This window comes from Arachis hypogaea, chromosome 20, assembly GCF_003086295.3.
Source record: "Arachis hypogaea cultivar Tifrunner chromosome 20, arahy.Tifrunner.gnm2.J5K5, whole genome shotgun sequence".
In the NCBI taxonomy this organism is placed as follows: Eukaryota; Viridiplantae; Streptophyta; class Magnoliopsida; order Fabales; family Fabaceae; genus Arachis; species Arachis hypogaea.
Genome location: NC_092055.1, coordinates 42,088,394 through 42,109,289, shown reverse-complemented (window position 1 = coordinate 42,109,289; position 20,896 = coordinate 42,088,394). Strand labels below are relative to the sequence as shown.

At 37.9% G+C, this 20,896-nt stretch overlaps 2 protein-coding genes and 1 non-coding gene across 5 annotated transcripts; 2 read left to right on the top strand and 1 right to left on the bottom strand.

Moving 5' to 3' along the window:
* Positions 1 to 6,168: 6,168 nt before the first annotated feature.
* Positions 6,169 to 6,276, top strand: LOC112788516 (small nucleolar RNA R71). The gene has a single exon (XR_003195876.1). It is a non-coding gene; the product is annotated as a small nucleolar RNA R71 (small nucleolar RNA).
* Positions 6,277 to 13,162: 6,886 nt separating this feature from the next.
* On the top strand, positions 13,163 to 17,959 carry LOC112782585 (UDP-glycosyltransferase 76B1). 3 transcript variants are annotated; one of them, XR_003193042.3, is made up of 4 exons: positions 13,209 to 13,790; positions 14,498 to 15,423; positions 16,189 to 16,304; positions 17,195 to 17,959. XR_003193042.3 is itself a non-coding variant. In XM_072231341.1 (3 exons), exons 1-2 carry the CDS (start codon positions 13,316 to 13,318, stop codon positions 15,403 to 15,405), a joined length of 1,383 nt encoding a protein of 460 aa, XP_072087442.1. In that variant the 5' UTR covers positions 13,163 to 13,315; the 3' UTR covers positions 15,406 to 15,423; positions 16,189 to 17,959. The 3 variants fall into 3 exon arrangements, 2 of the variants coding, with proteins under 2 accessions (XP_072087442.1, XP_072087443.1); XM_072231341.1 differs by having other exon boundaries at positions 13,163 to 13,790; positions 16,189 to 17,959; XM_072231342.1 differs by having other exon boundaries at positions 13,208 to 13,790; positions 16,181 to 17,959.
* LOC112782586 (uncharacterized) lies at positions 16,880 to 20,548 on the bottom strand. Its single transcript, XM_025825048.3, has 3 exons — positions 20,001 to 20,548; positions 19,424 to 19,804; positions 16,880 to 17,810 (listed from the first exon to the last, which is right to left on the bottom strand). The coding sequence occupies exons 1-3, from the start codon at positions 20,316 to 20,318 to the stop codon at positions 17,154 to 17,156; spliced, it is 1,356 nt and encodes a 451-aa protein (XP_025680833.1). The 5' UTR covers positions 20,319 to 20,548; the 3' UTR covers positions 16,880 to 17,153.
* Between the last annotated feature and the right edge of the window lie 348 nt (positions 20,549 to 20,896).

The following is a 20,896-nucleotide window of genomic DNA, read 5'->3' as shown; positions in this document are numbered from 1 at the left end:
TATCCTCTTGTGAAAATGGTCCAAATGCTCTGTCATAGCACGGCTAATCATCTGAGGTTCTCGATCATACTAGAATAGGATTCACCCTCCTTTTGCGTCTGTCACTACGCCCAGCACTCGCGAGTTTGAAGTTCGTCACAGTCATTCAATCCCAGAATCCTACTCGGAATACCACAGACAAGGTTTAGACTTTCCGGATTCTCATGAATGCCGCCATCAATCTAGCTTATACCACGAAGATTCTGATTAAGAGATCCAAGAGATAATCATTCAATCTAAGGTGGAACGGAAGTGGTTGTCAGGCACGCATTCGTGGGGGAATGATGATGATTGTCACGTTCATCACATTCATGTTGAAGTGCGAATGAATATCTTAGAAGCGGAACAAGTTGAATTGAATAGAAAAGCAGTAGTACTTTGTATTGATTCATGAGGAACAGCAGAGCTCCACACCTTAATCTATGGAGTGTAGAAACTCTACCATTGAAAATACATAAGTGAAAGGTCCAGGCATGGCCGAATGGCCAGCCCCCAAAACGAGATCACAGGATCAAAAATACAATCCAGGATGTCTAATACAATAGTAAAAAGTTCTATTTATAATAAACTAGCTACTAGGATTTACAGAAGTAAGTAATTGATTCATAAATCCACTTCCGGGGCCCACTTGGTGTGTGCTTGGGCTGAGCTTTAGCTTTCCACGTGCAGAGGCTTCTTTTGGAGTTGAACGCCAGGTTGTAACGTGTTTCTGGCGTTCAACTTTAGTTTGTGACGTGTTTCTGACGTTTAACTCCAGACAGCAGCGTAGAACTGGCGTTCAACGCCCTTTTACGTCATCTAAACTCGGCCAAAGTATGGACTATTATATATTGCTGGAAAGCCATGGATGTCTACTTTCCAACGCAATTAAAAGCGTGCCATTTTGAGTTCTGTAGCTCCAGAAAATCCACTTTGAGTACAGGGAGGTCAGAATCCAACAGCATAAGCAGTCCTTCTTCAACCTCTGAATCTGATTTTTGCTCAAGTCCCTCAATTTCAGCCAGAAAATACCTGAAATCACAAAAAAATACACAAACTCATAGTGAAGTCCAGAAATGTGAATTTAACATAAAAACTAATAAAAACATCCCTAAAAGTAACTAGATCCTACTAAAAACATACTAAAAATAATGCCAAAAAGCGTATAAATTATCCGCTCATCACAACACCAAACTTAAATTGTTGCTTGTCCCCAAGCAACTGAAAATCAAATAGGATAAAAAGAAGAGAATATACTATAAATTCCAAACTATCAATGAAACATAGCTCCAATCAGATGAGCGGGACTTGTAGCTTTTTGCCTCTTGAATAGTTTTGGCATCTCACTTCATCCATTGAAGTTCAGAATGATTGGCACCTATAGGAACTCAGAGTTCAGATAGTGTTATTGATTCTCCTAGTTCAGTATGTTGATTCTTGAACACAGCTACTTTATGAGTCTTGGCCGTGGCCCTAAGCACTTTGTTTTCCAGTATTACCACCGGATACATAAATGCCACAGACACATAACTGGGTGAACCTTTTCATATTGTGACTCAGCTTTGCTAAAGTCCCCAATTAGAGGTGTCCAGGGTTCTTAAGCACACTCTTCTTTTGCTTTGGACCTTGACTTTAACCGCTCAGTCTCAAGTTTTCACTTGACACCTTCACGCCACAAGCACATGGTTAGGGACAGCTTGGTTTAGCCGCTTAGGCCAGGATTTTATTCCTTTAGGCCCTCTTATCCACTGATGCTCAAAGCCTTGGGATCCTTTTTATTACCCTTGCCTTTTGGTTTTAAGGGCTATTGGCTTTTTGCTCTTGCTTTTTGGTTTTAAGAGCTTTTGGCTTTTTCTGCTTGCTTTTTCTTTCTATTTATTTATTTATTTTTTTCGCTTTTTTTTTTTGCAAGCTTTGTTCTTTGCTGCTTTTTCTTGCTTCAAGAATCATTTTTATGATTTTTCAGATTATCAAATAACATGTCTCCTTGTCATCATTCTTTCAAGAGCCAACATATTTAACCTTCTTAAACAACAACTTCAAAAGACATATGCACTGTTCAAGCATTCATTCAGAAAATAAAAAGTATTGTCACCACATCAATATAATTAAACTAAGTTCAAGGATAAATTCGAAACTCATGTACTTCTTGTTCTTTTGAATTAAAACATTTTTTCATTTAAGAGAGGTGATGGATTCATAGGACATTCATAACTTTAAGACATAGTTACTAATTACTAATGATCATGTAATAAGACACAAACATGGATAAGCACTTAACATAAAGAAAACGAAAAACAGAGAATTTAAGAACAAGGAATGAATCCACCTTAGTGATGGTGGCGTTTCCTTCTTGAGGAACCAATGATGTCCTTGAGCTCTTCTATGTCTCTTCCTTATCTTTGTTGCTCCTCCCTCATTGCTTTTTGATCTTCTCTAATTTCATGAAGGATGATGGAGTGCTCTTGATGTTCCACCCTTAATTGTCCCATGTTGGAACTTAATTCTCCTAGGGAGGTGTTGACTTGCTCCCAATAGTTTTGTGGAGGAAAATGCAATTGAGGCATCTCCGGGATCTCATGGTGATGAGCTTCATGCGTCTCTTGAGCTCCATGAATGGGCTCTCTTGTTTGCTCCATCATTTTCTTAGTGATGGGCTTTTCTTCCTCAATGGGAATGTCTCTTTCTATGTCAATCCCAGCCGAATTGCATAGATGGCAAATGAGGTGAGGAAAAGCTAACCTTGCCATAGTGGAGGACTTGTCAGCCACCTTGTAGAGTTCTTGAGGTATAATCTCATGAACCTCCACCTCTTCTCCAATCATGATGCTATGGATCATGATGGCCCGGTCTATAGTAACTTCAGACCGGTTGCTAGTGGGAATGATTGAGCGTTGAATGAACTCCAACCATCCTCTAGCTACAGGCTTAAGGTTCAGTCTTCTCAGTTGAACCGGTTTGCCTTTTGAGTCAATCTTCCATTGAGCTCCTTCCACACATATGTCCATGAGGACTTGGTCCAACCTTTGATCAAAGTTGACTCTCCTTGTGTAGGGGCGTGTGTTCTCTTCCATCATTGGCAAGTTGAACGCCAACCTTACATTTTCCGGACTAAAATCTAAGTAATTCCCCCGAACCATGGTGAGATAATTCTTTGGGTTCAGGTTCTTACTTTGATCATGGTTCCTTGTGATCCATGCATTAGCATAGAACTCTTGAACCATTAGAGTTCCGACTTGTTGGATAGGGTTTGTTAGAACTTCCCAACCTCTTCTATGGATCTCATGTCAGATCTCCGGATACTCATTTCTCTTGAGTTTGAAAGGGACCTCGGGGATCACCTTCTTCTTGGCCACAACATCATAGAAGTGGTCTTGATGAGCTTTGGAGATGAATCTTTCCATCTCCCATGACTCGGAGGTGGAAGCTTTTGTCTTCCCTTTCCCTTTTCTAGAGGATTCTCCGGTCTTAGGTTCCATCAATGGTAATGGAAAAATAAAAAGCTTATGCTTTTACCACACCAAACTTAGAATTTTGCTCGCCCTCGAGCAAGAGAAGAAAGAATAGATGAAGAAGAAGAAGCAAATATGGAGGAGAGGAGGGAAAGGTGTATTCGGCCAAGAAGAGAAGAGAGGGTTGTGTGGTGTGAAAATGAGGAAGAATGGAGGGCTATATATAGGGAAGGGAGGGGGGGTAAGGTTCGGCCATAAGGGTGGGTTTTGGGTGGGAAATTGATTTTGAATTTTGAAGGTAGGTGGAGTTTATGAGATAGGTTTATGGGAAGAGTGGATGATGTGAGTGGTGAAGTGGTGATAGGGAAGAGAGATTGAGGTGATTGGTGAAGAGTTTTGGGGAAGAGTGTTTATTGGGAAGAGAGGATGAACATTAAGAAGAGGGAAGAGAGTGAGTGGAGGTAGGTGGGGATCCTGTGGGGTCCACAGATGCTAAGTTGATCCTGTGGGGTCTACATATCCTGAGGTGTCAAGGATTTGCATCCCTGCACCCATTAGGCATGTAAAATGCCTTTGCATGCAATTCTGGCGTTTAAACGCCGAATTGATGCTTGTTCTAGGCGTTCAACGCCCAGATGCTTGTTTCTGGCGTTCAGCGCCAGCTCTTCTTTACTGTGCATTTCTGGCGTCTGAACGCCAGGATGCTGCTTGTTTCTGGCGTTCAACGCCAGAAACATGCTCTGTTCTGGCGTTGAACGCCAGACAGATGCTCCTTACTGGCGTTTAAACGCCAGTGAGATCCTCCTCCAGGGTGTGATTTTTCTTCTGCTGTTTTTGATTCCGTTTTCAATTTTTATATTTATTTTGTGACTCCACATGATCATGAACCTAATAAAACATGAAATAACAATAAAAATAAATTAAAATTAGATAAATAAAAATTGGGTTGCCTCCCAACAAGCGCTTCTTTAATGTCAATAGCTTGACAGTGGGCTCTCATGGAGCCTCACAGATGTTCAGAGCATTGTTGAGACTCCCCGACACCAAACTTAGAGTTCGGATATGGGAGTTCAACACCAAACTTAGAGTTTGGTTGTGGCCTCCTAATACCAAACTTAGAGTTTGACTGTGGGAGCTCTGGTTAACTCTGTTTTGAGAGAAGCTTACTGTGCCTCTTTTCCATGTTTACAGAAGGATGTCCTTGAGTTTTAAACTCAAGGGAGTCCTCATTCAATTGAAGGACTAATTCGCCTCTGTCAACATCAATCACAGCTCTTGCTGTGGCTAGGAAGGGTCTTCCAAGGATGATGGATTCATCCTCATCCTTTCCAGTATCTAGGACTATGAAATCAGCAGGGATGTAAAGGCCTTCAACCTTTACTAACACATCATCTACTTGTCCATAAGCCTGTTTTCTTGAATTGTCTGCCATCTCTAATGAGATTTTAGCAGCTTGCACCCCAAAGATTCCCAGTTTCTCTATTACAGAGAGGGGCATGAGGTTTATCCCTAAACCAAGGTCACACAGAGCCTTTTCAAAGATCATGGTGCCTATGGTACAAGGTATTAGGAACTTTCCAGGATCCTGTTTCTTCTGAGGCAATGTCAGTTGATCCAGATCACTTAGTTCATTGGTGAACAAGGGAGGTTCATCTTCCCAAGTCTCAATACCAAATAATTTGGCATTCAGCTTCATGATTGCACCAAGGTACTTGATAACTTGCTCCTTAGTAACATCCTCATTCTCTTCAGAAGAGGAATACTCATCAGAGCTCATGAATGGCATAAGGAGGTTTAATGGAATCTCTATGGTCTCTAGTTGAGTCTCAGATTCCTTTAGTTCCTCAGAGGGAAACTCCTTATTGATCACTGGACGCCCCAGGAGGTCTTCCTCCTTGGGATTCACGTCCTCCCCTTTTTCCTTGGATTTGGCCATGATGGTCATTTCAATGACCTTGCACTCTCCTTTTGGATTTTCTTCTGTATTGCTTGGGAGAGTACTAGGAGGAATTTCAGTGACTCTTTTACTCAGCTGGCCCACTTGTGCTTCCAAATTTCTAATGGAGGACCTTGTTTCATTCATGAAACTCACAGTGGCCTTAGATAGATCAGAGACTAAGTTTGCTAAATTAGAAGTATTTTGTTCAGAGTTCTTTGTCTGTTGCTGAGTGGATGATGGAAAAGGCTTGCTATTACTAAACCTGTTTCTTCCACCATTATTAAAGCCTTGTTGAGGCTTTTGTTGATCCTTCCATGAGAGATTTGGGTGATTTATCCATGAGGGATTATAGGTGTTTCCATATGGTTCACCCATGAAATTCACCTCTGCTATTGCAGGATTTTCAGGATCATAGGCCTCTTCTTCAGAAGGCGCCTCTTGAGTACTGTTGGATGCAGCTTGCATTCCATTCAGACTCTGAGAAATCATATTGACTTGCTGAGTCAATATTTTGTTCTGAGCCAATATGGCATTCAGAGTATCAATTTCAAGAACTCCCTTCTTTTGAGGCATCCCATTACTCACAGGATTCCTCTCAGAAGTGTACATGAACTGGTTATTAGCAACCATGTCAATGAGTTCTTGAGCTTCTGCAAGCGTTTTCTTTAGGTGAATGGATCCACCTGCAGAAGTATCTAATGACATCTTAGCTAATTCAGACAGACCATCATAGAATATATCCAGGATGGTCCATTCTGAAAGCATGTCAGAAGGACATTTTTTAGTCAGTTCCTTGTATCTCTCCCAAGCTTCATAGAGGGATTCACCTTCTTTCTGCCTGAAGGTTTGAACATCCACTCTAAGCTTGCTTAGATTTTGAGGAGGAAAGAACTTGGCTAAGAAAGCCTTGACCAGCTTATCCCAAGAGTTCAGGCTATCCTTAGGTTGAGAGTCCAACCATATTCTAGCTCTGTCTCTTATAGCAAAAGGGAAAAGCATGAGCCTATAGACTTCATGATCTACTCCATTAGTCTTAACAGTATCACAGATCTGCAAGAATTCAGTTAAGAACTGAAAAGGATCTTCATATGGAAGTCCATGAAACTTGCAGTTTTTTTGCATTAGAGAAACCAATTGAGGTTTCAGCTCAAAATTGTTTGCTCCAATGGTAGGGATGGAGATGCTTCTTCCATGTAAATTGGAATTAGGTGCAGTAAAGTCACCAAGCATCCTCCTTGCATTATTATTATTTTCGGCTGCCATCTCCTCTTCTTGTTCGAAAATTTCTGAAAGGTGCTTGCTGGATTATTGTAATTTAGCTTCTCTTAGTTTCCTCTTCAGAGTCCTTTCAGGTTCTGGATCTGCTTCAACAAGAATGTTCTTGTCCTTGCTCCTGCTCATATGAAAAAGAGGAAACAGAAAAATAATAATAATAGGGATCCTTTTTACCCAGGTATAGAGGTTCCCCTGTGTGAGTAGAAGAAGAAAAGAATGTAGTGTGAAGAAGGGAAGAAAAAAAAACTCGAACACAGGGAGGGAGGTAGTGTTCGAATTTTTGGATGGGAGAGAAGTGTTAGTAGATAAATAAATAAATAGAAGGAGATGAGAGAGAAAGAGGAATTTCGAAACTTATTTTTGAAAAATGGTTAGTGATTTTCGAAAATTAAAAGAAGAAATAAATTAAAATTGAATTTTGAAAAAGAGGGAGATATTTTCGAAAATTAGAGAGAGAGGTTTAGTTAGGTAGTTTTGAAAAAGATAAGAAACAAACAAAAAGTTGGTTAATTAGTTGAAACAAATTTGAAAATCAATTTTGAAAAGATAAGAAGATAAGAAGTTAGAAAAGATATTTTAAAATCAAATTTTTGAAAAAGATAAGATAAAAAGATATTTTTGAAAAGATATGATTGAAATTAGTTTTGAAAAAGATTTGATTTTTAAAATCACAATTAATGACTTGATTCATAAGAAATCACAAGATATGATTCTAGAACTTAAAGTTTGAATCTTTCTTAACAAGCAAGTAACAAACTTGAAATTTTTGAATCACAACATTAATTGATGATGTTATTTTCGAAAATTATGTGATAAAGATAAGAAAAAGATTTTTGAAAAATATTTTTAAAATTTTCGAAAATAACTAAGAAAAATAAAAAAGATTTGACTTTTGAAAAAGATTTTGAAAAAGATAAGATTTTTTTTAAATTGAAAATTTGATTTGACTCATAAGAAACAACTAAGTTTTAAAAAGTTTTGAAAAAGTCAACTCAAATTTTCGAAATTTATGAGTGAAAAAGGGAAAGATATTTTTTTATTTTTTGAATTTTTAATGATGAGAGAGAAAAACATGAAAAAGACTCAATGCATGAAAATTTTGGATCAAAACAATGAATGCATGCAAGAATGCTATGAATGTCAAGATGAACACCAAGAACACTTTGAAGATCAAGATGAACACCAAGAACTTATTTTTGAAAAATTTTTTATGCAAAGAAAACATGCAAGACACCAAACTTAGAAATTTTTAATGCTTAGACACTAAGAATTCAAGAATGCATATGAAAAACACCATACAACACAAAACAATAAAATATCAAGATCAAACAAGAAGACTTACCAAGAACAACTTGAAGATCATGAAGAACACTATGAATGCATGAATTTTTGAAAAATGCATAGAATTTTTAGAAAAAATGCAGTTGACACCAAACTTGAAATTGACTCAAGATTCAAACAAGAAACACAAAATATTTTTGATTTTTTTATGATTTTATTAATTTTTTTTCGAAAAACATCTAGGAAAAAAAAAGGATTTCAAAATTTTTAATATGAATTCCATGAATCTTGTACTCTTAGTCTAAAGCTCCAATCTGAGGGTTAGGCATGGCTTAATAGCCAGCCAAGCTTTAGTATGCTATTACATGCATTGAAGTGATTAGTTGAAGACCAATCCCAAAGCAGTTTGGATATGGCTTTACAGCCAGATAGGATTCAACATGTTACCATGAAACTCTAGAATTCATTCTTAAAAAATTCTGAAATAATTTTCGAAAACAAAGGGAAATTTTTTGAAAGATTTTTGAAAAAAATTTTTGAAAACTTTTTGAAAATAAAATAAGAGGAAAATTACCTAATCTGAGCAACAGGATGAACCGTCAGTTGTCCAAACTCAAACAATCCCCGGCAACAGCGCCAAAAACTTGGTGCACGAAATTGTGATCTCAGGCAACGGCGCCAAAAACTCTGTACGCACGTCTTAATAAATTGTTTTCATTCACAACTTCGATACAACTAACCAGCAAGTGCACTGGGTCGTCCAAGTAATAAAACCTTACGTGAGTAAGGATCGATCCCACGAAGATTGTTGGTATGAAGCAAGCTATGGTCACCTTGTAAATCTCAGTCAGGCGGATATAAAATAGTTATGGAGTTTTCGAAAATTTATAATAAATAAATAGAAAATAAAGATAGAAACACTTATGTATATCATTGGTGAGAATTTCAGATAAGAGTATGGAGATGCTTTCGTTCCTCTGAACTTCTGCTTTCCTGCTGTCTTCATCCAATCAATCTTACTCCTTTCCATGGCTGGCTTTATGTAAGGACATCACCATTGTCAATGGCTACTTTTCATCCTCTCTGTGAAAATGGTCCGATGCACTGTCACTGCATGGCTAATCATCTGGAGGCATCACCGTGGTCAATGGCTGCATCCTATCCTCTTGTGAAAATGGTCCAAATGCTCTGTCATAGCACGGCTAATCATCTGAGGTTCTCGATCATACTGGAATAGGATTCACCCTCCTTTTGCGTCTGTCACTACGCCCAGCACTCGCGAGTTTGAAGTTCGTCACAGTCATTCAATCCCAGAATCCTACTCGGAATACCACAGACAAGGTTTAGACTTTCCGGATTCTCATGAATGCCGCCATCAATCTAGCTTATACCACGAAGATTCTGATTAAGAGATCCAAGAGATAATCATTCAATCTAAGGTGGAACAGAAGTGGTTGTCAGGCACGCATTCGTGGGGGAATGATGATGATTGTCACGTTCATCACATTCATGTTGAAGTGCGAATGAATATCTTAGAAGCGAAACAAGTTGAATTGAATAGAAAAGCAGTAGTACTTTGTATTGATTCATGAGGAACAGCAGAGCTCCACACCTTAATCTATGGAGTGTAGAAACTCTACCGTTGAAAATACATAAGTGAAAGGTCCAGGCATGGCCGAATGGCCAGCCCCCAAAACGAGATCACAGGATCAAAAATACAATCCAGGATATCTAATACAATAGTAAAAAGTTCTATTTATAATAAACTAGCTACTAGGGTTTACAGAAGTAAGTAATTGATGCATAAATCCACTTCCGGGGTCCACTTGGTGTGTGCTTGAGCTGAGCTTTAGCTTTCCACGTGCAGAGGCTTCTTTTGGAGTTGAACGTCAGGTTGTAACATGTTTCTGGCGTTCAACTCTGGTTTGTGACGTGTTTCTGGCGTTTAACTCCAGACAGCAGCGTAGAACTGGAGTTCAACACCCTTTTACGTCATCTAAACTCGGCCAAAGTATGGACTATTATATATTTCTGGAAAGCTCTGGATGTCTACTTTCCAACGCAATTGGAAGCGCGCCATTTTGAGTTCTGTAGCTCCATAAAATTCACTTTGAGTGCAGGGAGGTCAGAATCCAACAACATCAGCAGTCCTTCTTCAACCTCTGAATCTGTTTTTTGCTCAAGTCCCTCAATTTCAGCCAGAAAATACCTGAAATCACAGAAAAATACACAAACTCATAGTGAAGTCCAGAAATGTGAATTTAACATAAAAACTAATAAAAATATCCCTAAAAGTAACTAGATCCTACTAAAAACATACTAAAAACAATGCCAAAAAGCGTATAAATTATCCGCTCATCACCTTGCCGAGCAAGTGTTTCCAATAGGTCTTTGGCTATTACGCACTCATCGGTTGTGTGTCCATATTTCTGCTGGAAGGCACAGTGCTTGCTTTTATCTACGAACCTCTGGTCCTGATAGCTCCCCGCTCTCGCTAGAGGTTTTATGATCTTGGCGTTGAGTATTTCTTTGATTATCTTTTCCCTCCTTGTGTTGAACCTGGTGTAGTTGTCGAATTTTGGAGTGAGTTTGAATGGTTTGCCGAGCTCTTTGTTATGAGTCGACCTTGGTATTCGGTCTTCCTCCCTCTTAGGTTTTCTTTCTGTTTTGTTGGCCTCACGTAGTTCTTCAATCTCCATCTGTCTGGCTGCTCTCTCCCGGAACTCCTCTAATGTCTTTGGTTTGGTGATTGCAATCGTCTCTCTGAATTTTCCGGGTCGAAGGCCGGCCTTAAGGGCGTGTAGGTGGACGGCGGGATCCAGATCTGGTATTTCCATTGTTGCTTATGCGAATCTGGTCAGGTAGTCTTTCAGACTTTCCTGGGAAACTTGGCGGATGGTGCCGACGTAATCCGATCCGTAGACGTATATTCGTGCTGCAGCAAAGTAATCAATGAAAGACTTTGCCAACTCTTCAAAAGAAGAAATTGACCCTGCAGGTAATTTCGAAAACCAAAGTAAAGCGGCTCCGTCAAGGTAAGTTGGAAAAGCTCTACAAAGTACAGGTTCGTTATTAGAGCCGTTAAAAAACATCATAGACTGAAATTTTTTAATATGAGCCCGGGAGTCACCAATCCCCTTATATGGCTCGAGTGAGGAAGGCAGTGTGAAATGCTTTGGCATTTGGAAATTCGTGACTTCTTCAGAGAATGGGTTGTCTAAGGTCAGTCTCTCCTTCGGGGGGTTGACGCTTAATAGGTCGGCGCCGCCCTGGGCTGAGCTTTTGGAATTGCCCTCTTCCCGTTTGTTGGTGTTGTTATGTGCTGATAACTCGGCGAGCCTTTTGACCTCTGCTTGTAGTTCGGCCTGCGTGAGTTGATGAACTCCGTTGTCGGCCATGTCTGGAGGTCGCGAGACCCTGTAAAAGAAAACTCAAAGTGTAGTAATAAAAAGGAAAAAAGTGGGGTTAGTGTAACCAGGCCCCACAGTGGGCGCCAAATGTTCCGTTCTATGTGAGCCGAGGAGTGTGGCTGCTCTGAGTGGTTATTCGTCCTCAGCGGAGTTATACGTCGGCCAGGGATGGCGCGGTGAATAATCCTCGGCCTTCTGAAACACGACGGCGGGAGCACCTGCACAAAGCACTCCGACGCTCAAGTAAGAATGTGAGTTATGAGAAAGTAAGAGTAATAACTTAGAGTGAATTCTGTGACCTGTCTCGTGGGTTGTGTTCTCTGAGCCTTTATAGACAAGTGGTGTTAATTTGTTCCGATGTACATGGTCGGTGCCGTTATCAGTATCTTTTGTTGTGTAGAGTCGTGATCTATTCTGATTAGTGGGTTCTGTTCTTATAGACCACGACTAGGAGATAAGGCTGACTTAGTCAGGGGTTTCTGTTACAGTTTCCTTCGTTTCCGATCTTTAAGTTCGGTTTCGATTTTGGCTTTATTTCCAAGTATAACGGGGTACACATCAATTCCTATTCTTGCATGAATAAACTGGGTATAGCTTGTCCTCTTTACAGCCAATTCCGAATTTTTTATCTCGACTCTAAATTTCTTGTCTGAGAAGAAATACACCTTGGTGTTAGGAGAATAAAATGGGAGAGTACCTACAAAATGTACTCCAATACTTAAGGCAGTTCAATGTATATTTGTATGAGTCTTATAGAAGATAAACTATTTTACTTTTTTTATAAATAAAACGAACTATTAACAGTTATACTTTAGCAATTATTTTTATTGAAGAATAATAATACCATATCAAAAAGTTATAGTATACTTTTTGGTGTGTAAATCCAAATTATAACAACTATATTAATTTTAATAATAGATTCAGAAAGAGGTGTTGCAAAGTTGCTCCAAATACCAAACTCTTTCATTGAGTTCATTCCAAATTACCCTAATATTTATATTAGTATTGGAGATATGCACAAATGGGAGACTATCACAAATTCTATTCTGTAAATACCAAGCATCATATCAAAAGGATTGTTATATATTGTCACGACTCTAAGCCAATCCCTCCTATAAGTACTGCAACGCTTTTCCAGTACTCCTCTAATGATTAAAAGTATTTTTTTGAACAGGCATATTTAAAGAATGTAATCTTTTGAGATATTTATGAGTATAATTCGAATTTAAAGATAAATCACGAATACTTAGACCACCAAAATTTTTTGAAATAATCAATAACTTTTAATTAACAAGAGAAAAATACCTTCTTTCATTGTTATCTTTCCAAACAAATTGGCGAATAAATGAATTAATTTTATCATAAAGTATAATTTAAGAGAAAAAAAAGTATTGCAAACAGAATCAGAAATTACAGATTTAATTAGCCAAAGCATCGATTATGTAGTCATTGTAATGTATTTTTTGACAAGAGGACAAAAGGACAAAAGGACAAATAAGTTTTTAATCTTTTTGTCCGTAAATATTTATATTTTTAAAAATTTAAAAATATATTTAAATTTTTAGCTTTTTTAAAATTTGGACATATAGATTCTTAGGTTTAATATATTCCATTTTAAAAACTTGGATCTGCCGCACTAAGTAGATAAAACTTGGATTTGCGTACTAAAAAGTCAATGACCTATTTACCATTTTAATATTTAATAACTCAGATAAAAATAATTAACTTCTAATTTTATTATTTTACCGTCTCATCTTTTGGTATGCTGCAAGAGGAAGAGGTGTCCCAGTTCGAGTTCCCCTTCTCCTATAACGTGAAGAAATCCAAATTTGCTTTTTGGTTGAACTCCACACAGCAATGGTCAACGTCGCTGACTTATCTGCATCTGCTCACAAATAAAACGACATCGCTCGCTCACCACAATTGCAGTGTACTCGAAAATGGAACAAAAAGGGCGCAGATTGTTGCTGATGCCATCACCGTTACAGGGCCACGTCACCCCAATGCTCCAGCTGGCACACACTCTCCACTCTAACGGTTTTTCCATAACCGTCATCTACACTTCTTCCTTCACGCATCCCCACCTCTCTTCTTCCTACCCTAACTTCACCTTCCTCTCCATCTCCGACGCCTTGTCGGAACTCGAAGCCTCCACCTCGGCCTCCGATCCCGTGCACCTCACGCGCCTCCTCAACGTACGCTGCGTTGAGCCGTTGAAACAGTGCTTGGTCACCTTGTTGAAGAACGATGATCGTGTTGCTTGCTTCATCGCTGATGCGGCGCTTCATTTCACTCAATCTGTTTGCGATGGGTTTAAGCTTCCCAGACTTGTGCTTAGGACTGGTGGCGCTTCTTCCTTTCTTGTCTTCGCTTCTTTCCCTCTCCTTAGAGAAAAAGGTTACCTCCCTGTTCAAGGTTCGTTCTTCTCCATTCTTCACTTATGCAACCATGCTACGGGTTTAGGATTTAGAAATATATTTTTTTATCTTCGCGGTTTAATTTTGCGGTTGTAAAAATGTTTACTACTATGTCACTAGAAATTTGATTATTTTGGTGGCGGATTCTGCGGATTTTCATTGAGCATTTTTTAAAAGAGTTTGACCAATTTATATATAGTAATATATAATCTTCTAATCCAAGAGCCTGTTCTTGTAAAATGTTACGCTGATAAAATATTATTGCGATTTGATCGTTAACTCTATTTTATTTGATTATTGTTACAAATTTACTTCAATCACTCTGTGAGTTTAGTTTGTATTCTTTTTGGAAACTCTTATCGAATAAAGTTGGGTTCTCCGACTCTCAGCTTAGAGTGTTTTGTTCTGTTTCTTTAGCTTTTTATAGTGGCTTGCGTTAGATAGTGACTGTAATAAGCTTTGAATACCGTTAGTAGTGTTAAAAGACAAAGTATTTTTGAATATAGTTGTATAGTTTAGTGTGAAGCAATGTTTGTGTGAGTAGAAAGCTGAGCGAAACATGTTTTTAGCAAGGAGTAAATCTAGAATCAATGTTGAATAGAATATAGTTCTTTTTAACGATTAAAAGAAATATCAGTTTAACATGGAATATTGTTTCTGTATCATTCCAAAACATGTCATTTTTAACTATTGTTGAAAACCCAGAATCTCAGCTGGAAGAACCTGTGGTGGAGCTTCCACCACTTAAGGTGAAAGACCTTCCAAAGATCGAGACCCGTGATCCTGAGGCCTTCTATGAATTTGTTGTTCAATTTGTCGATGAATGCAAGGCTTCTTCTGGGGTGATTTGGAACTCCTTTGAAGAGTTGGAATCATCTGCACTGGCAAAACTGCGCCAACTATTTTCGATACCAATATACCCTATAGGCCCTTTCCACAAGCACTTCCCTGAAGGCTCAACTTCCTCTAGCTTATTGACCCCGGACACAAGCTGCATCTCTTGGTTAGACACACAAGAGCATAACAGTGTTGTTTATGTGAGTTTTGGAAGCATTGCATCAATAACTAAGGCTGAGTTTCTAGAGATAGCTTGGGGGCTAGCCAACAGCATGCAGCCATTCTTGTGGGTGGTTCGCCCTGGGTTGATCCGTGGTTCAGAGTGGCTCGAACCATTGCCCAGCAGGTTCATGGAGAATTTGGGTGGAAGAGGGTACATTGTGAAATGGGCTCCTCAAGAACAAGTGCTGGCACATGTAGCTGTGGGGGCATTTTGGACTCATAATGGTTGGAACTCAACTTTGGAGAGCATTTGTGAAGGGGTCCCTATGATTTGTTCACCATGCTTTGCAGACCAAAAGGTAAATGCTAAATATGTGAGTGATGTTTGGAGGGTTGGTGTGAAATTAGAGAATAAGCTTGACAGAGAGGAGATAGAGAAGACCATTAGAAAAGTAATGGTTGGGGATGAAGGGAAAGCGATAAGGGATAATGTCTTAGATCTGAAGGAAAAGGCTAAAATTAGCTTGAAAGAAGGTGGCTCTTCTTATTCTTCCCTTGATGGCTTGGTTACTGACATCTTGTCTTTGAAATCATCCACTTCTGAAGTTCATTGATCTCTCTACAAAATTCAGGTCTCAGTTAACATTGAAATACTTGTACTTCCAAAAGTTTACTTTTATAACGTATGAATCAACAAAATAGAATATTTTTATTAGGAGGGAATATGAGTTTGCATTGAATTTCTGTTGGATTAATCGTCTATGTATCACATGCATATGGCGAACTATGCTAATTGATAAGTGACTACTTTTTGCAGTTCACATCTGTTATGTTTATTTAAAAAACAAAGATTGAGTTTGTAATGTATACTTATATTCTCTGTAAAGAAAATGAAATCATATGTAGATAAGAATCTAATACCTTAGGATTACTCACAACTAAATTCAGAAACAAGAAACATATAATTCGAGTAAATCTTGAGCAATGCAACAATGACATTTTTACACAACAGTGTTATAATCTGGATGAGCCACTTGAACTAGTCCTTGTTCTTAAGTCTGTAACACTCACCATTATATCATACCCTTATTTAGTATTTTGAGCCTTTTCTTGTACGTTCCATTTCCAGCCTTTAAACTATCATTTTGATGTATACTTCAGCTAGAATGAATGTGACTGCTTTGCATGTGATTATTGATATTCTAGAGACTTCTCAATCACCATATTCCACACTGTATTCAACTCTCCAAACCCATCAAACCACAATTCACTTTTTATGCAATTCCTGGTTCCTTAATGCTAACTGTGTGATTCCATTACGTAATGGATTGGCCACATTATCAAGTGAAAGTTGCAAAGAGGCTATAGCATGCTTTATCACTGATGTAGTGTCACAGGCTGCTGCCGATGAAGTTGGAATCCCAAGGCTAGCGTTGAGGACAACATGTGTTTTCCTTCCTAGCGTGGCATGCCTTCCTACTATTGCGTGAAAAGGGTTAGCTTCTTCTACAAGGTGAGTCTCTCTAACTCTTGTATGCATGCTCATAGTTTGGTGCATTCTGCAGTGCAATTGAACTGTGAGGTATGATATCATGGTTAGAACTTTAGATTACGAAAGTCATAGGCATGAGTTATCTCCTTGATGTACAATTCAAAAAGTGATGGGTAGAAAGACAAATCTGGGTGTTAGGATAGCTTGTGTACAAACCTTTTTTTTTTCTTTTTACTTTTTTTTTTTCCCGGGCACAAAATAATTTGTTATCAAAATCTTAAAAAGGCTCTTGTGAAAAATGCTTTATCCTAAGAATTTAGTCTAATCTCAAAACCTACTAATTAGAATATGAAATATGACTGCCTCTGTACTGTAACCAACAGTTCAATAGTCCAACCAAACAAAAGATATATAGTTGTATTAGAATAGCTCTTTGTTCTGTTTCATGCTTTGATTTTTCACTAGAAAGTGAAATATGTAAAATGGTTAGTCAATCTTGGATCAATAACTTTCATAGTTTGATGGTCTTTCTTAATGGTTTAAGGATGATTAACTTCTTAATTCACTTTATAAGAATACTCACTTTAGACTATAGAGAATCCAAATCTGGTTGCATTGTAAATCACTCTATTAAGTCTTAACTATACATCACTGTCATTTCCAGCCACTGAAGGTTTCAGAAAATGATATTAGAACATTGGCTTCTGTATCTTCAGTTTCTCTAATCTCTAAGTTTCACTGAATTGACAAAAAAGAAAAGGAAAAAAAATTAAAGAAAAAAAAGTCCCCATTGATTATTGCATATTGCCACATTCCTATACTATATATGTTGCAACAATGTACCAATGAGGACAAGTCTATTTACAAAATTTACAACTCTTCTTCATTACTCTCATCATCACTGGTGCAAGAATCATCATCCATGTTAACTGCCGCCACTTTGGAAGTGCTGATCCTAAAAGAAGCTGAGCGAATCTTGTATGGCAACTTGGAATTTCCGGTAGGAACCACCCTGCCACCACCACAACCATCTTCGCTGCCATGCTCCTCCCTCCTCAAGTCACTAGGTGGCAAGAAACAATCCAAGGACAAGCCTTGAACATTAAAGTCAACTTCCTCAACCTGCCAACTCTCTTCCATCCTTGTCCTCGAATGCGTCTCAGGTCCCTCGCCAAACCGGAACAATGACACCCGTGTCGTCCCACCGTGCGCTATCTGGATGGCGTCGATGGCTCTGTAGTCTTGTATGAGGGACTCCATGTTGGTTTCCCAGTATATGGTTTCTGTTGCTGAGGTCTTGAGCTTGAGAAGGTGTGAGTCCTCTAGCTGCACCAAGAGGCCTGTTCTTTGGCTGAAGTAGCCCCACACGGTGTGCCGTACTATCTCCACGTTGCTGTTACTTCGTGCTTGCAGCGCCGACGTCTCAGCTTCATGTCGAAGTATGAAACAGTCCTCCATGTTCACTGTCTTCTCTCCAATGCATATGGAGTTGCTGAACAGATTTGCTGTGGACCTTGGATCAAGACCCTGTTAACAAAATATAAAAAGTTTATATATTTGAACATATATACTATGTACAATTTATTCCCAAAATGTGGATCCAATTTAAGTATGAATTGATGTGTTAGTATGTTACCACTCGTGTACTCATAATAATATTTTACCATTTGATCAAATTTTACTTTTGATATGTGAGATTCGTATCTTGTACTTATGTAACTATATGTAATCAAACTTATATATAAAATATTTTTACAACTGAAACATATCAAAAATAATTTTTTAAAAAGGAATAAACTGAGTCAAACACAAATTATTAGCGAGCTACTAAATTCTTGTTTAGATTCACTCTGCTTATTATGAAGAAAGCTTGACAAGGGCATGTGACTTTGAGAATCATGCCTCGTAGCATTTGGACCTAACTACTAACAAAACAATAGGATTGATAAGTTTTTTGTTGGGGGTCATATGATTGATAAGAGACTAAGCCCATAATACTGAACCAATGTAGTAGCAATATAAACTAGTTTAATTAGGTCATGGCCCATGTTTAAAATTCAACTTCTGTTTTTTATCTCTTACCAATCAAGTAGAAAATTCCAAATTGAATCACCCGAAGTTTCAAGAGCATCAACGGCAAAAGAATAAAACAGCTTAGGAATGCATTAGAACAGGTTGTCACAGGGTGAGCAAGGATTAATTATGATAATATTGTTGACTTGTCTCAATCGCAACTAACTAAATTGGAAAAGTGTCCCAATTTGACTTTAAGCTTTAGATTGAAGGAATTTCCGCGCATTCCCCTCTTACAAAATTTAGACCTTTGTTATGGAATTAGATGTGGGGAAAACTTAGATAGAAAAGGACAAATAATTGGAAAGAAAAACAATTTTTGTAAGTCAGACCTGATTATTCATGTATTTTTTTATCAATATAAATTTTTTAGATAAATATATTTATGACATAATATTAAAATTTTTATAATCAAAAGAGATAGAATCTGATCTTTGTTAATTCAGCAAAAAAGTCTTGTATTCTTTTCGTTTAATTTCCTTTCAAAATGGAGGAGCACTATGGGAAATTAGATCATTTGAGGAGTTAAAAAAAAATGAGTTTTGGAAAAACAGGATATATGAAACATTTAATTCACAGTTTCACACCTGAGTTAAAAAAGAAGCAAATTTGAAGAAAAAGGGAAGAACAAATAGCACTTTAAAAACCATATTGAATATTGACTTTAGGCTAATAAAGTGCCTTTTTTCCCATTCATATTGGTTAGGCGTAGGACTAAAGGAAGCCAAGCTATACAATTAGAAAACTAGTTCAAATAAATTACCATGAAAATCAATGGGAAGAAAAAAGGGAAAAAGAATCCTCAAATTAAAGTAGAACAAATGATTATTCACCCCAGGCCACAAATGTAATAAGAATAATCATAATTAAGCATGCTCCAATGTGTCCCATGGAAACCGAAAACAACTATAGACTAAAAATTCTACCCCAACAACAAAAATAAGTCAAACCTATGCATAGGGAAATATGAAATATGAAAATTCACTTGGTTGTTTTCCGATAAAAACTGTTAAACGATAATTTAGTTAAATATATTGAATTATTTAATGGCCAGCGCAAAAGGATACCTGTAGAAAACGGCGAAGAGGGCGTGGCGGGCCTCGAGAAGCGTGAGAATGGTGCCAAGGTGTTTGCCTCCATGCTACTTTGCCATCACTACCAGCACTGATCTTGCACCCTGATACCACAAGCTCCAAGCACCAAAGCTCTGGACTCTTCTGCCACATAACAAAACCCCCCATCTTCCCCTTTCTCTCCAACTTCTTCATCTTCATTATCTTATTATTATTTTTGTTTCCTTTATTACTCCCTTCCCCCGCCGCCGAAAACTCCGTCGTCGCCATCCTCACCTGCCCCATTGCATACATACTCTCCACTGAATTCACCGCACGCTCTCCCCCCACCGCCGCCACGTACTGCTTCACTATGTATTTTGCCATCGATGCCTCCTACGCCACCGTACAAATTCCATTCATTACATTTTAACAAATCAGAATTGTAAAATGATAAAACAAGATATTAATCATTTATCAATCGTAATTAAACTCTCATTTTCTCACTTTAACGACAGATAAAAGATAACGGATAATAATAAAGTGAAGCCCGACAAAATAAAGTGTAACGAGTGATTTTAATGTTACTGACAATGCGTTGATCTTTAATGGGTCGAGTGATGGGGTTGTTGTCAGAGGAGATAGGTGAAGGGATTAATGGCGCTCCTACAACACCCAACAAAAGCTGCAACTCTGTGTTCCTTCCTCCAAAAGCTGTAGCCATGGATGACGATCTTGATTCTCCATTATTGCTATTTGATGATAATGGCTGCTTCATCCATGACTTCATGTTCTGCCATGATGCTCTTATGGCTCCCCCTTTGTGCGTAAGTATCTCTTCCGGGATCGGAACCTCCAGCACCGTTTCGAGACCGTCCTCTCGATCAAGATTTGGACAAAGCTTCTTCATGTGTGAGAGAGAGAGAGAGAAGAAAGAAAGAAGTGAAAGTAATAAGGTTGTTCTGTTGTATATGTGTTTGTGTCAGTGATAGAGAGATGGGTACTTTGGAAGATAAAGGGTAATAGCTTTGGTTTATATCAAAGAAGTAACATGAAGGACAAGGTGGGCTTCATTTCTTTAACGGAAAGATAGAAAATAATTGGAAACAACTTGTTTGTGGTTTCTATGCTAAGAAATATAAATTTGTTATCTCAATATTTTCATATTATATATAAACAATACAATTATAACTATATTATGACGTATACACTAAAATCAAGGTTTTTTATTTAAATAAATTAAATAAATATTTTATTTATTAAAATAAATAATTATAAAGTTATTACAAAAATACCTCTCCCAGTCTTATCTCATTTACACTGTAAACGAAATATATAAAATTTAGAAAAATACGTATATCTCTATCTCTTTTACAGTGTAAACGAGATACATTCATAATTATTTCGTTTACAGTGTAAACGAAGTAAGACTGAAAAATATATTTTCGTAATAATTTTTATAATTATTTATTTTAATAAATAAAATAT

Coding starts and splice junctions, on each gene's coding strand:
- LOC112782585 (XM_072231341.1), top strand. CDS start 13,316: ATGGAACAAAAAGGGCGCAGATTGTTGCTGATGCCATCACCGTTACAG. Junction 13,791..14,497: donor AGGTTACCTCCCTGTTCAAG/GTTCGTTCTTCT, acceptor TTGAAAACCCAG/AATCTCAGCTGGAAGAACCT.
- LOC112782586 (XM_025825048.3), bottom strand. CDS start 20,318: ATGAAGAAGCTTTGTCCAAATCTTGATCGAGAGGACGGTCTCGAAACG. Junction 19,805..20,000: donor CCATTAAAGATCAACGCATT/GTCAGTAACATT, acceptor ACGGTGGCGTAG/GAGGCATCGATGGCAAAATA. Junction 17,811..19,423: donor CTCTTCGCCGTTTTCTACAG/GTATCCTTTTGC, acceptor TTTTGTTAACAG/GGTCTTGATCCAAGGTCCAC.